Raw genomic sequence first — 17,145 nt, forward strand, 5'->3', positions numbered from 1 at the left:
CCGGGGGCTACATTCAATTAATAGGGATATCATGCACACAATAAACGCACTGAAATGGACAGCCATAAATGCACAAAACAAACATTAATTATAATGCGCATAGACTCGCATATCATGGTGTCTTTGATGTTCATGTATATTTCATGTCTTATCGAACAAACTGAAATCGACATCCATAAGGCTAAAACAGTGATCATAGAGAAAAAGTTCATTGATATTAAATATTTTGGGCCGGTCCTTTATATAAAATACCATTAATTTCGTTTGTTATCGCAAAACCTAAATAGACATCCTCGTAATTACCTAAAACAAACTTTTACCAATATAACCCCGGAAATCAGAGTGTACATATATACATCTTACAAGACGCTTGTCATTAAGTGTTCTTGACCAGTCTCTGATATATGTCACTCCTGCTTTCATTTGTCATCGGACTGAGTGAAATGGACATTACACTCCTGGCAATAACAAACATAGCCCTGTCAGGTCTGACAGCAATCTCACAGGCGAATCGGAGAAGGCTGCAATGAGCAAGTCTGGGGCTTTTGTGAAACATACACATTATCGAGTAGCATGCTATCAACACTCTTGTCCCATCGATCAGAGTGCGGGATATTTACACGGTGCTAGTCACTGCCTCTGACCCACGGAACACAGCCGTTTATCTACACTATTGGAGCCAAGAGAATGCAATTTCTGAGTTAAGTGGTTATATTTCTTGCTACAGGAAACCAAATGTGACGCCGGGATGAATTGCCTTTGCAGGCTTCCACACAGGAAAACCACTTATGTACTCAAAGATTTCAGGTTTTTTTCTCCTGGTACTGCCACGAACAATACTATTCTATGCAAACCTACTTTGCGTTGTCAAAGTCTGCTGACGCGGGAAAATGCTTCACGCTGAAATGCACTGTCAAAATAATACTTTGATTTATGACAATTTTTAAATGGTATATTTCTATTTTTAGTGATGTGCCATGTCCTCTAAAAAGCTCACTTACATAGCGTTTGTTTTTATAGAAGTTCTGTGAACGTGTTTTGTTAAGAGTCTTGTAGCGCTGGGTAGCCTTGTGATTAAAGCGTTTGCTTAAAACGCCGAAGACCCTGGTTCAATTCCCCACATATGTGCAATGATGACACCATTTCTTGTGTCCCCTTTGTGCTGGAATCTCGCGAAACCATACTGACTGTTTTGATGCCTCACTCTGCAGGGAAGAGAGAATTAGTTGTTATGAAATTAATATTTCTTACAATATCAATGCTCCATCTGAAATATTACAGTACGTGTCAACAATGAATTATAAAGGAATGTTCTTGTTTCACCGTTAAATATGCATGTATATGTAGTTAGACACCCTCTGCCTATGTCCTCTTTCATCGACATTTTAGAAACTGTAGTTATAATGTATCAGTTAATAACAGGATGACTCAGACGTCTGAAACATTTCAGCATATCACTAAGTGGTTCATCACGTCTGAAACATTTCAGCATATCACTAAGAAGTTCATCAATTAAATAAATGTCTAAGCACTTATATCGACATACCCTATTGAGCTAATGAGGAAACTGATAAATGGTTCAGCCTTATTCAGCTTTCGTTGTCTGGTAGGAAGGGAAACAGAGGTACTCGTATATTGTAGTTCAATGACGACGAACACTTGTGCAGATTTCAGAGATTTATTGCGGCGCTAGTAATGTGGGATATGGACATCTGCAGCTGGCTCTTAGGTCCATGAACTGAACTAACACAACGACCTGAATAACAAAATTATACACCAATGAGTACATGAGTTGTAGATTCAATCACACTCGTTCTTACAAATACCCATTATTATAGACGACTGTCACAAATGGATGATCACGACGCGGTAAAGTCAGAAGTATTTTTTTTTTTCAAATGGCAATAACAAATTGTTACGCGCACAAATGACAGTGACGCGCCGATGCCCGAGAAACATTTTCACTTGCAGTCATCCCGAATGGCTATAAGAAGTTGACAGTTGCGTGAAACAAAAACACAGCGAACCACCACCCTGTTACCCTTTCACTGTCCCGGGGCGGTGGGGTAGCCCAGTGGTTAAAGCGTTCACTCGTCACGCCGAAGACCCGTGTTCGATTCTCCACTTGGGTACGATATGTGAAGGCCATTTTCTGGTGTCCCCAGTCGTCATATTGCTGGAATATTGCTAAAAGCGGCGTAAAACTAAACTAACTAACTCACTCTTACTGTCTCTTGTTAACGCACCTATCTGATATGTCGTTCCCGGGTTAAACGTCCTATAATTCTGCAGTGAGAGATGCGAGTTGAACAATTCCCGTGGCTTGACGCTCCTAATTACATACATGTATAGACTGTGATCAGGCAGCGCCAACGCCAGCCAGCGTCACACCCAGTCTTCTTATCGGAGACTGTTTTGTCCGCCTTGCGTGTCCACGCTACGATTTACACTATGCTATTCTGGGAAATGCTTTTCATTAAGGTAATGTGCGAAAAGCACCCGCTTGATACACCATGCCGTGTTTTATCTTGACGAAGACCAAAGCCAGCGTATATCTTTCATTGTATACAAAGTTTACTTTCACCTCAACTGTAGTCCAAGGTTGGCTTTATTGACCGTGCAAACTGTATTACAGCAACGAATCCCTTAATTTTCACAAGAGAAGCAGTTCGTGACAATGATATACTTTGTTTTAACGAAATCAGAATTACGTTCATAAGGAATCTGATAAACTGTCGTTATTGCTTGTACCCAGCCTAGTTTATTGTGTCTTGTATAAAATCAAAGATACTGCATCGATCTTACAACCGTTAGGTTCAAAGACTTAAGAGGAAAGTTCCATCACACTGTTTGAAATACAGAAACGTAAATTACAGCTTTTTGATGCAACTGTACAATGTTTATTCGTAGGTCAGGATCAAAGTGATATAAACAAAGCGATAAGATCGCCTGTCCGTAGATAAGAGCTATTGTGGAAGGTCGACTTTGTCGAGATTAATTATCCTTTGGTTTAGTGTAGGCCGTTTGCACTTTGCGTCACCTTTCCCTCACATAAAACAAATGTAAAGTAATGTTATTAGGGGTATCACAGTAGCGGTCACTTTGGATGGCCACATGGCTCAGTGGAGCCTTGTCCCAGCGTCTAGACTGCCGGAGACGCTGATGGGGTTTTAAACATGGTGATGAATTATCTCAGAGTGGTAGGCGTGACACTTCTAATGACACGGAAACGTCAAGGTTGTGTCAGTGTGACGCCAATGCAATCAAAGAGCACGTTCAATGTATTACTTATTCAGGAATTGGTTTTGTAGTGTTGTTTATGCCAAAGAGGAAGCACTTACTTGTATGACTTTGGGACATGATATTTTGCACCAGTCTAACCTACTCTCTATTTACATGAGTCGTGGATCTGGTTGTGGCTTCTTGTACTGTTGCGAAAGACGCACGAATTTGATTAAAAATGCACTAAGAGTACAAACTGTATCTTTTACAAATGTAATTAGATTTAGGTAGAATAACGGCGTACGAATTACGTTTTGATATAACGTGCGAATCTGAGTGAGTATGAATGTACTTTTCCTTCCGTTTTAGTGTTGTGCACCATAAATCGGTACAGATAAACCATATTGATTTGGTCTTAAAGAGTTAGAATGAACGATTTAACCCAACGACTGCAATGTTTGTGCAATCAAGACAAGTGGGTGAGTAGGCAGGTTTGAGAGGCATTCCTCTTCTGTCATGGACAAAACACAGAGAAGACCAGGATACGAACCCGCGATGATGGGCTTCAAGAGACGCAACTCTGCTCTGCGAACTTTAATAAACGTAACACACATGTTCACATATGTCACTGAATGTATTCACTTGTGTAATGTTAAGGATAAAATATATGGATTACCAACTGCTGCATTACAATTTGGACAAACGTTTCGGTGTTGGTTGCTAACGGTTAAAATGGCGCTCCCATTTGTAGCAGAAAATTGCTCATCCCTGAGCCCTATCTTTTCTTAGTCCTCCAACTTCAGTATGCCAGTCGATGAGGTTATTTTTGTTATTTTCGAAATATAGGAAACCTTGAACTTAAAAGTGTGATCTGACATTTTATCAGATAATGGTTTCAGGCAAGTTTAAGTACAATCTATCCTCGTGCTTTAATACTTCAGTCTGACATTCTCAAGCAGTCTAAAACTGCAGCGTTTCCAATGTGGTAGACACAACGAGTTAAATCCCACTTAAATGTTCACTGAATCCCAGCCACGTCAATACTCCCACCTAAGAGAGATCCGTGACAGCGTCAGCCAATGTTATGTCAGAATGAGTTTTTTTTTCAAAATCATAGTCTTAAAAATGAACCATGGAACTGTAAAAAAGTAAAGAACTATATACTTTCTAATGACACTCTGATGGTGATTTAAGGCACCTGGGGCTCTTTAGCGTCATGTAAAACTGCCTTGAGTGACAAGAAATTCTCCTCTGTGTGCGTCTGTATTTTCTTCTAGCATCCCTGTGTCAAAGAACAGGGTGTTTCGAAGAAAAAATGTGGCTTTGGAATAGTCGAGGCTGAATTTGTTCACGTTATAACACTGATCAATTATTTACCTCAACTTTAAGGAGCATTTGCAGATCGAATATTCAGCATGGCATTTTGCTCTTCGACAAATACCACTTGAACGTGTCGGTCTTAATCAGATCAAATTTCATGAAACAAGATATGCTTGATAATTATTTAGACAGCTAGTTTGACTCTTGCTTTCATATTTCAGATGAGCCTGTACTTATCGAGACCCACGTATCTATAAGAAGCTTTGGAAAGATCTCCGAAATGGAAATGGTGAGACTTTATAAAGCCATGTTGGTTTATATACACTGCTGTCGGAAAAGTCGTTTCACTTGCAGCGTTTCGAGCTTTTGTGTTACTCTATAGGGGGTGGGGTAGTCATGTGGTAAAAACGTTCGCTCGTCACGCCGAAGACTCGGGTTCGAGTTCTCACGTGTGTGAAGCCCATTCGTGGTGTTCCCCACCGTGATGGTGCTTGGGTATTGCAAAAAGTGGAGTACATCACTACAGAATAACTATTATACATGTATATGGGAGTATACGTATACTTCATTTGATTGTGTATGATTATCGAATATTTTGAGTTATTCATGGAGGTTATAATCATGATTTATTAATGATTTATGTAAATGTGCTGTAACATACATGATGCTGGGTCTTTCGTAATACACACGTGTGTGTAAAGTAATTGATATGATGGCAAAAGAGCAGCTGTCAATGTGTCATGGTAGCCAACAATGTCTGTGTTGGCAAACCAGAGGGTGACAGCATGAACAATGAACGAACATGCATATGTAATGTTGAGTCCATGTTAAGTCGCCTGTCCGTAGATATGTCCATCGTATGTGATCACCAAATGGTCATCATATGATCATCTGTTCACGTCCATCGGTTTATGGTCAAGCCCCGTTTCCCAAATACTGGGAAAAAATAATCCTTTATAATATAAAATCCTTAAGAGTCTCTAAAGATTGACGACGCCTTATACGTCGTGAATGGCATCCTGAAAGCCTGGCATGAGTGTAACAGGAAAACGATAATGTAATTTCTCTTTAATTTGTGTTAATAACAACAATTAATCATTATGGGTGCAATACAGGTTAATCTTATATGTACAATGTTCTCAAAGCTGCAGAGTTCGAAATGTAATTCTACTTTCACAAGGAGGTCATCGAGATATAATTCAGTCTTATAGAATCAAGATCAAAGCCTGAATCGCCCATCAATTAGGTCTGATATTACACGTTAACATTATCGTAGTAGTTCCTATGTAATAAGTTAGCACCAGAAGCTTCTTGATGCTTGTCAATTGCGGTGATATATTACAGAAATCGACATCACTATCAATCACCCCAATAGACAAGGTCGTCCGAGGTCAAAACATAATTTGACAACCCAATATCAGATTACGGATAAAATATTGTTATTGCCTGTTAAGGCTGCGACCATTTCTAACCTGCGTGGCATCGCTTGTTTGTTCTAATTGCAGTCGAGATTCAGATAGGGTTGACGGGGTAAGAGAGTAGTCAATGATGGGAAATATTATGAAGAATGAACATCATATTTTATAACTATCTATGGTTGTCCTTAGAAGATTTGATTACAAACGTCAATATCGTTATGGCACATCACTTAACCCTTACATTATCTCCATCCCCAACTCAGAGGGTGTGGCTTCCGTGGAGTGGAGAGAGAGCCGTGGGATTAAAGCGTGAGCTCTTCAAACCAATAACCCGGGTTCGATTCCTACCACTGGTACATTCACGAAACCCATTTGTGGTGTCCCTCACTATGGCCGGAATATTATTAAAAACAGCATAAAACCATACCAACTCACCACATATCAGTGATGTCAATTTCATGTCTGCGGAACATGGACTGCGCCATCACACGTCATCTAATGAAATGGACATAAGATGCATATTTCTAAAAACATACTTTCAATCAGTAACACTGGTACGACAGAAGAATGTACGCATTGTCTGCACTTCTTTGCATACCGTTACAGGCCAAAACGATATCAGACCTGCGCTCACGGTAATAAATAATATCTTGCTGTTTTTTGACAATAAATGCAAGGTGTCTTAATACAAACATTAATATTAAGGTTGACTGGTTTAATAAAAACATAATCGGGTTAGACCGGTAAGTACCGCAACTTGATCAGATTTCTGTGCATCAGAAGGGCTTATTTGCCTTGCTGTTATGACACCATTATCGATACTATAGGGAGAGAATGATCTCTTCAGAATTTAACCAGCCTGTTATGGTGGACACTATAAATGGTAAAGTGTAGGCTTCTCCTGTAAAATACTGACAGGTCCTTGCATATTAAAGGGTAGAAGAATACTCCATCGCACTCGGCAATGTTCCAGCTATATGGGGTGGTCTGGGAATAACCGAGCTGAACCATAAAATCGAGTGATCAGCATCATGATCCTCGGTCTATGCAACTGGGATGCAATGACACGTGTCAACCCAATCAGCGACCCTGACCATCTGACCCCGTCAGTCGCCTCTTGCGACTAGCATGGGTTGCTGATGTCCAGTTATATCCCGGATCATCAAGGGTTATTTGTTAGTGATTCAGAAACACATATGCCTATCACATAGTGTAAATCGCATAACCGATTATGCTTTTAGCAGGGCATCTGTACAGCAGAAGCCGTTATGCTATGCTGAATATTTGTTACTGCACGACAGGTTAGGTCCACTCTAACCATTGTCTGTTTTTGGAACCTGAAATCCTTGCAAATTGGTGAAACGAAATATGATCTTTGACCACACTGTCGGTAAAATATGTGCTGATATTTTGGACAAGTGGAACGAACTCTCAGAGGGACAGCTATCCTGATGAAATATTGATCGAAGGTTTTAGATTCTGATAAAACCTACTTTCCGAATTTGAAGTTCCTTGTGGAGGGTCGTGTAAAACTTGACAAGTATTTAGGGAGTTCTGCCCGGGGCGTTGTGTAAACCCACTGGGAGGCCCGATTCTTTAGAAAAAAATGATTGGTTGTTAACGTCATGATTGATAAGTTTTTGACCATATGCATCAATGAACATGCTGTGCTAAAAGCATTGTGATTGTCAGCGCAACCTGAAGGGATATGGGATATTTCCATGAACAGGTCAAAGCTTTCACCAATGACATCATCAGCAAAGGGTGACCATGAACATTTCTAGATCCCATCGTTTACGGTTTCAGAAGTTAATTCATTGAAATTATGAAGGGCTTTACAAAAGATGCATGAAATCAAGATCATACCAATATTTCATTAATAAAGAAAATAGATTGAATGTGAATGAAAATGTGCCTTTTCTATATAAAGAGACCATAGTCTGCAAAAGATGTCTAGAAGGATTGTTTTAGTTGACCGTAGTCAGTATAAAAGTACTAAATTTAGTTTGCAAGACATAGATACAACAAACGTGTTTGGTTCTACAGAAGATTTAAGTCCTTATGCTTAGACCATCAAATACAATGAACAGAACAAATTAATGCATTTTACGACAAAACTGTAACTTATTATCAGCATTCAGTTAAGACCTACACGTTCATTTTCATGTATTTTTAACATGGATTCCATCGACTCGAAGGTATCTAGTTAGATACGTTCAACTTTCATGTTTTATAACTATTTCAAGTTGTAATCGTATATATTTTAATATGATAGGGGATGGCCAGTACGAATAAAACGAAATATGATTTTACGTTTTTTACAGCCTCAGTATGTTGTGTGTAGGTGTATGATATGATATTCAAATGTTGTCAAATGATGTCACATTAGACCTTTTAGTATTTTCTTCAGTCCGCTGTTCTTTTTAAAATAGAGAAGTTGTAGAAATCTCATATCTTCTTTTTGTGATCGACACTTGAACCTTCAGCTGTTCTTAAATGTCTGTTTGTTTTACCAGAGTTAGTTTATTTGTTGTATAATTCGAGCTCAATGACGGCCGTCTTTGGGGCAATCCACAGATTGAATTCGTGAGCATCACTTTTGGGATACGTCGGCATGTATTAAACAAGTCGGCGAATTGACCATACGATCCCCTTATACACTTAAAAATCGCGTTTAGAACTAGTCTTCGGAAAGACATGCTTGTCGTAAGAGGCGATTACCAGGATCGGGCGCGGACACATGTCATTGTACCCGAATGGCGTTGATCGGTGCACAACTAGATTGTTTTCTCAAGATTCGGGTGTTTACAGACCGCCGCCATGTAGGCAAACTATTGCTGAGTGCTGCGTAAACTAACAAATAAACAAATAAACACACCGTTCCCGTCAACCGCCTCGAACGACAAGCATGACTTGCTGTGCCGGATCTTCTCGCCTCTGACAACCCATCCAAATTACGCTTATAAAATACGATTGTGACATTAACACCTAAACGTAGGCACTTTCCAAAATCAGCTGATACTCGCTGTATCTACGACACAGGCTAAGGAAGAAAGAAGTTTGTAGTCGGTGTGCATCATTTAACACGATAGAGCTACTGCTGTGTGTGTATGCTATGTTACCACAGATGTCTCAAATTGAAGCATAATTACTGTACACATTTCCCCCAAATTCATTATCTATGCTGATCGTTGCCGTCTCTCTATCAGTCTTTTCGAACACTGAATGTGAACTACATTTGGAGCGTCTGGTATTAGTAGGGAGGACGTTCCTTTGCTTTGGTTTGCATTCATAATCATGTGTACACTCTGAGCCTGCTTTAATCACTGCCTATGTTTCATAGATTTTGTAACGACTGTAATTAAGTTTTGTTAGTGTAGTAAAACGTGAGAATGTTATGTTAGAATTCCATTAAAATAGTGTTCCGCTTCAAATAGATATGACGTGTATCAGACCCATGGAAAAGACTCAGACTCTTATACATCAGCGATCGAATTGATTGTATCTGACAATTGTTAGCATGCACTAAACACAATCACAAAGTTAGTCAGAACGGGACTCGGGACAATAGCAGAGTGAATATGGTTTTACACCACTTTTAGCAATATGCCTGCGGCATCGGGGCGAGAAAACCTGTATCTAAATTTGATGAGAAATCTCCAAAGTCGTAATGGGACAGTTGGTCTTGTATTCAGTGGAGATTCGAGTTACAATTGACCTTCATGATCAGTAACCCATGCTTGTGGTAAGAGGCAACTAACGGGATCGGGTAGGTGGGCTCGCTGACTTGGTTGACACCGGTATCCTATTGCATAGATCGATGCTTATGGTGTTGATCACTGAACTGTTTCGTCCAGACTCGATAATTTACAAACAGGCTTTATTTAGCTGGAATAATGCTAAGTGTGGCGTAAAACTGGACTTACTTATTCAGTGCTGTGCAACTGTTGAACTTCCTTACCATAGAGGATCACCTGTTAAGTACGTGTTTGCCATAATATATATCATGATCTGTCAATCAGGCTTAATGTGTCACAAGTGTAAAACATTGAACTTCCGAGCACGATTGTGTCGCCACCCAGTTCCGGTGTCTCCCACAGCGATTACTGGAATATTGGTAAAAGGATCACCTACATCCATTAGACGCAAATACCGCTCCGCCACCCCTTAAAACAGCAGTCTCTTGACTTGGAACACTCTCTCTTTGCTCGTATCTCCAGTCTTGTAATTTCACTCCGCCGTGGGCGTTATTTCTGTCATCGTAAATTATAGATGGGGGTCAGTTGGCAATCCAAACACTTCAGCGTACGCAAAAACATAGAGCTAATCATTCTTATATTTATCTATAATTTTCTCCCCAGGATTATTCCTTCCAGTGCTACCTACGACAGAGATGGCACGACGATCGTCTCAAATTCCACATGGACAACGTCACTGAATTCACCCTCAGCAATCGTTTTCTTCAGTATATTTGGAAACCAAACACCTATTTCCTGAATGGCAAAAATTCCAAAGCTCACAACATCACCGTTCCCAACGCATTTGTTCGGATTCGAAACGACGGGCATCTGTATATGTCTCGAAGGTGAGTCTAATATCCGGTGCCCGGAAGCAAATCCCGCAAACCGGATATCCGGTGTCTCTCTGTCGAGTTTAGGGAACAAGGAAGCGTGACAAAGGAGCGGAATTGAACAAAGCTTCTGTGCCCCTGGCAATGAAACGTGCAGACATTGTCTGCTATATGCGAGACGCACCGGTGTCCATTTCTTCCTTGGAAATAACAGATTGAAATGTAATTAAATTTCGGAGACTCTGTTCTCTCCTGGGCCATCTTGTCGCCCAGCTGAATGAAACAGTAACGTTGTAAATTGGTTTGTGTAAGTAATTTATCTCATTATAGATTGGACCACGCTTCCCTTGTTCTGTACCGATGTTCGGGATGTATATCATCAACAATTTGCTGGTTGTATACGACAACTATTAACTTGGATTTAGGAATTTGTGAACAATGATGCTTTTCCTAGCCATGTTTGGTCGGAATCTATTATGGACTTGGTGTTCTGAATTTGCCCGTAAACGACACTTAAGTATTATTTAGTGTTGACAGTTTTACACCATTTTGGGAACGTTTGTTCATATTGTTTTGTGCACGCTTAATCGTGAAACTGTGACGCTATCCTAATATCTTACATTTGTATAGTTTCATTTACAGTTTTACGCATTAGGATGTGTTAATAATACTGGTTGCAGAGCCCAGAACGCACTAGCGTATTTCATTCCCAATGCTGACGTACAACCTCACGAAGCCTGTATAATGTCATACAAATCGAGCCCTAAATATTATTCTAACGTTCCAAACTTAGTGACGATATACCATTTTCAGTGCCCAAGCTCAAAACAGATGATAAATCCAGATTCCGAAGAAATCAGCATTTTGAACTCATTTGCTTGCTAACATGCTTATCATTTTTCAAAATATTTATGTTCGCCATCTGGAATACAAATTTAATACATTTAGTTGCCTGTTATTACGTTGAAATCTCGTGACAGATGTTAGCATCGTGCATAATTTGTGTCTTTTAGTTATTTCTGTTCATATGCAATGCAAATATAAGTTGTTGCTTATTAAATCAACAGTTCTACGGACAAGTGCCAAATTTGACTCTCATATATTGCTGTGGAGTCCGTTGTCTCTACAGCTGAGAAATTAAATAATCCATGAACGTTTTATTTGTTTTAGCCGTTTTGTTCTCATTTAAGTCATACGCAGTGAATGAGGATCATTACACGTTTGTCACCGCTGGCGTATGACGGACATGAAGAGTTACCTTTTTATTTTGTGGATTTCCGTTAAAGAAAACACATGCTTAGATGTGCATTTCATTCCCATTCGTTCATATTTATGTCAACTACATGCTACAAAACTCACGCGGGCTTGTTGAAATTGACGCTTGAATCATAAGGATTTAAAATCTGTCTGCTTTAACACCAGAATCGTATTTGTCATCGGCCATTGAGCAGTGGAGACGTGCTTAGAGTTCCTGAAAAAGTCAAGTTCTTGATTTCAATTGCTTCAGAGTGTGTCAAAGCTTACTCCGACGTCAAAGTACATCAGGGCATAGTGACATGCATGTCATTGAGGTGCGGGTATTTTTTAGCCCTATGAAAATCCTGGTTAGAATTGATCTTAAACAACCCATGATTGTCATTAGAGGTAACGAGATCGGTTAGTAAGGCTCTCTGACTTGGCTGACATTTGTCATTGTATCCCAATTGCATAGATAGATGCTCATTATCTTGATCACTAGACTGGCTGTTCCAAACTCGATGATTTACAGATGGCTGCCATACAGCTGGAATATTGTCGATAAAATAAACAAAATCACCATCCTAAAAATCACTTTCCATGTTTTTCGAAAGCAAATACTTTGGATTTTATTGTATGTTGTCCTCATGTTCGCTGAATATAGAGACAAAAAAGTAAAAATGTCCACGAATTCCAAAATGCAAGGATAGAGCTTCATGTCATCTGAAATCATTTCTCAATTGACTGGTCGCAAGTCAAGGTTGTCATGGTGATGTATACGCCGCTACCAGAACCGTAGACACACTCAATCATCATCTGGCGATTTCAATATATATGTATGATCTTATCTGTATGATTGACTTGCCTCGCGTCGTGGATGCTGGAACGATTGAATCAAGGACTGAAGAATAAGGGATTTACGAATAAACACTATGGGTGAAAATACCGATGATTGGATCGTGTGAAAAGTCGATCAACTGGCCGAGGTAGAGTATTTAGTTAAGACAATGAGAGGATAAGACCGCATTAGACAAGAGTAGAGTTGCGAGCAGTGTTAAATGCCACAGTTAAGCGTATTACTGTATAGTTTGTACATAGGCAGAGCGGTGAACAGTATGAGCAAAGGTCCATATCGGTAAGTGCAAAGGTCTATATCGATAAGTGGATGACACAAACATAAGGCGTATGGGTGGTGTGGTGTGGTGTGGTGTGGTGTGGTGTGGTGTGGTGTGGTGTGGGAGCACATATGATGAACACCCAGTCTTCATTCTGTTTTTTAACGACAATAAACTACTTGGGCTTCGGGACTTGCCACAGAACGACAAGCAAGAAACACTCCCTTTACTCTTGCGACAATGGCCTGTTGCCATAGAAATTCCATCCGATCCACTTTTTATTCTATCACACTTATGGCAATAACCTATTTCGAAAAATACTGCCAAAGTATCCCCATGAGATTTTATGGGTATGAAAGCTGATGAATATCACAGGAACGCTTTAAAAGGCAGTCAAGCGATTGATGTTTGAAGTTGAAGGCTGAAGTCTTATTACTCCTCCAACTGCAATCCTGGAGGAAATGGAAAGACCATGCCATTACCAGCCTATTCCTGTGCTCTTTGCACTTCTAGAAATGAGCCAGCCGATGTGCTGCCCTTTAAACCGAAAGCAGAAAGTCCTTGTCAAGAAAATAGACTTCGGCATGGCATTACCTCCATCGATGTGATCTGATCGTCATGCTCCCCGAAATTGAAGGTTCCATACATCAGAAACCTCTCAATCATATTTCACCAACCGCCGCAGCCTGATAAGAGGGTCCTCTGTGCGGTTATTGAAAGATGATAGATCAATGATATAAGTATGTCCAGTGAAGGAAGTGTCATTCAAGATAAATTTTCCGATTTCTCTAGCCCGAGGAAGAGTCGGCAAACTCCCCCAATCAACGGATGTGTAACTCCTTTATTCGGAAGTAGAATGATACAGAGGAATCGGTGGAATCGGAGTCCTCGCCATTGGAAATCACGATCACTCCTCACGCTAGAGAGAGATCGTTTTTTCGCAAAGCAGGAGACAAATGATGTATTGGTTTTAATGGCAAGCTTTTTGAAAAGATGGGATTTAATTGCGCATGGTGTCAGCTGCTACCAGTAAAATGCCACCAAGTTCCAATTGATCGGATTTCGCAGCAGTGAAATAGCGACATGAAGTTCCTGATAGTTCGCTCGTTAAAACGGAACCGTTTCTTAACCGTAGCCAAATCCCGTTGTTAACCTGTCGACCCGAAACTTCCCCAGCTTAATATAAAAACATGAGTCCATTTGAAACTTCTCCAAGCTCAACTAGATCTTTTTATGCATCTTTGATGAAGCGTTTTGCTTTGTAGTCGGACATTTTCTTCTGAGTTCGATGAAAGAGGGAAACGATCTTAATTCTTTAAACATTGAAGCCTAATACACCTAAGATAAGATTTAGTACTCGATTGATTTCACCATAAACCTTACACAACTACAAATTTGAAGAAGCCTTTACCTCACGTTGACTCATCCTGGCCAGATAGGACCCTGTTTTCATAGACAATAGATCATTCATACAATCTGACAATGTTCATATGATTAATAAATAAAGACTTAAGTGCTGATTACTAGGCGGGATTAACGTATCACAATGTGCCAGAAATTCCGATAGCATCTTTGAAATGAGATAGCAGCGACAAGGCAATTATGGACCCCCCATCACAGTCACGTTCTCAACTCAATATTCAAATTTTGGTATCCCATTCTGATACAGAATTATAGCTATTTCATAAATCTCACCGTGGTTCACAAGCTGATTACAAGCTAATGTACAAACTGAGTTTCTGAATTCAAATCATTTATTTCCCTATTGAGACTCAACCCATGGCACTAATGATCTCATTAAGCGCTATTCCAAACACAGTATGCTAGTTTAACGTTATGAATAAGCAGTATTTGGCCTAACATTTACATATGTGAGAGACATTCCTTTGTCCTTTCAATAGGAATGTTTTCCAAGTCCATGATGGTTTATTGATCAGATGAAACTGTACATTTTCATTGGATTCAGTATGTTAGGATGAAAATGAAATGAAGATATTTTTTACGATTAAATTATTAGTTATAATTGCAGCAAGCGATGAATATGTATCTGTATGTGAAAATCGTTTTTCAAGGGATTTGTCCAAAATCTTAAATTAGACTATCAAATATTGACGCATCGTCTACAATGGGCATAGCATACGCGATGCAGTAAGGTTGGATGTTGTGGAACAGTCTCACTACCAGACTAATTCTCTTGAGGGCATTAGTTCTTTTATACCTAATATTAAATGAGAATACGATCTCATGACACACGCAAGATTCTCCCTAGCAATGCCAGTCTTATGATTTCAGATTAGATAACGAAATTAATCCCATGCATTCTCAGAGACAAGGCACGGCAACGTAAGTCCGTGTTAGACGACCGGAAGTCCGATGAGACCGTAATATTTGCTGTGTTCGATAAGTGCTGGTGGAATCAGTACAGCCTGTCTAACCTGAGTTGGTATTCCTCCAGATATTTCCCTGGAGCATGATCAGAATTGCTATGTAGCATGTTTGGGTATTGCATTTCGTCATCACGATATTTTACATTTGTCTGGACACCTCATCGAGTGATAAGTTTCGTTTTGGACACGGACATGCATCACGTTGGAAGTCCTCAGTACATTAAAACATATTTAAATGTCTTTTGAAGTTCGAGCATTGTTCAATGGAGGACACTATGTACATGTAATTCACAATAGACGTTTGTCATAGAAAAACAAGACAGCTGTCTTGTGAAAAACGAACATTTCGTAATTACGGATCTTTGCGAAAGATTCCAAAATGACAGGTGCATATTAGGATAATTGTTTGATAAAAAGTTTACAGTGCTGTTTTGCACAATAGACGTAAATGGAGAGAGTGACATCTTGTAGAACTGAAAAAAACATAAATGGATCTGTGTCCATAGGATGCTGTTATGCGATAATGGATCGTTTTTTCATCTAGTTGTTTGTTTGGATGTATTGTCACATTTTGAAATACAACCTTAACCTTTGATGGTAGACAAAGGGCTCACTTTCACGGACGGTAGGAATTTCATTGTACGTTTGATCATGATACAAGGGCTTTACGACAAGATATATCATATTTAAGAAATGACTGTAAATAAGCGTATCTTCTAGCTTTTCTTTAATATAGGCAGCTTGGTCTGAAATGGCTCTTTGTATCAAGAGTATCGGTTTGATAGAAGATGATCATCGTGTTCACTTAAAGCAGCAACACTAGACTAAGAAATGTTTTGTTTTGTTCGTTTGTCGTTTAACGACGTACTCAGAAATATTCTTTACGACTATGGTAAGTATTCGAGTCTAGACAAAACGTCCAGACACAAAGACCGTGAGGATCGATCGAGATACGATGAGATGCATCAACACAAAGAGTCTGACTGCACGATTTCGAAATTATTTCGTGCCAGAATCTCCACTGACATCAATGAAAACCTTATGCTTCTTGCAACTTTTATCAGGTGTGTGTGTGTGTGTGTGTGTGTGTGTGTGTGTGTGTATCGCAAGTAACTTAGGTATAAAACTCAACGTTAATTTCTAGAAAAATCTCTTAGTAATAAGGCAAAAGATGTATATTTTTATGAATTTGACATTGAATTACATTTTGACATTCGGTGTTGGCAAAACATATTATGCTGAAGTGATGCAAATATAATCACGCCTAAGCCGCCACCTTAAATCTTAATTACATGAAACATCATTCATGATGATATTGCATCCTGCTTTTTGTCTGGTATTGTTCTTTTTATTTCATTTCTGACTGAACAACCTATCTTAAAGTTTGTGCAAAGTTTGCCATAAAGCATTCGCTGAACCTTTGATTTCATGTATGAAAATAAACCAATCTGCAAAATTAAATTTCTGACGGATTCATTTATCCTTCCAGATTGACCGTGAATGCTAAGTGTCCCATGCATCTTCACAGGTACCCCATGGGTAAAATCAAATGTCCTCTAAAACTTGGAAGCTGTGAGTATATCATTTTATGTATCCCATATATTTTAATGCATATGCGATCGACCTCTCTCTCTCTGTCTCTCTCTCTCTCTCTCTCTCTCTATATATATATATATTATGTAGAGTGAAATATCTGTGAGTTAAATGGGGGATGCGGAATGTAAAAGGGGAATTGGAAGGATAACAAGAGAGGATGAAGAAAAATGAAAAGGAGGGTGGTCGGAGATGGGTGGAATTTGAAGTGGCTGAGAAAGTTGGAGTGGAAGAAGGCGGAGACAAAGGTAAAGAGATGAGAGACGAATTCAAAGACTGTAGCA

At 39.4% G+C, this 17,145-nt stretch overlaps 1 protein-coding gene across 1 annotated transcript in view; it reads left to right on the plus strand.

Annotated features, from left to right (window-relative positions):
• The window catches only part of LOC137272686 (gamma-aminobutyric acid receptor subunit alpha-3-like), a 100,056-nt gene that overhangs the window by 69,949 nt on the left and 12,962 nt on the right, over positions 1–17,145 (plus strand). The window contains exons 3-5 of the mRNA XM_067805065.1: positions 4,764–4,831; positions 10,322–10,545; positions 16,758–16,840. Of these exons, the coding sequence (XP_067661166.1) occupies positions 4,764–4,831; positions 10,322–10,545; positions 16,758–16,840 (375 nt within the window). The remainder of the gene's footprint in view (positions 1–4,763; positions 4,832–10,321; positions 10,546–16,757; positions 16,841–17,145) is intronic.

This window comes from Haliotis asinina, chromosome 2 (genome assembly GCF_037392515.1).
Source record: "Haliotis asinina isolate JCU_RB_2024 chromosome 2, JCU_Hal_asi_v2, whole genome shotgun sequence".
In the NCBI taxonomy this organism is placed as follows: Eukaryota; Metazoa; Mollusca; class Gastropoda; order Lepetellida; family Haliotidae; genus Haliotis; species Haliotis asinina.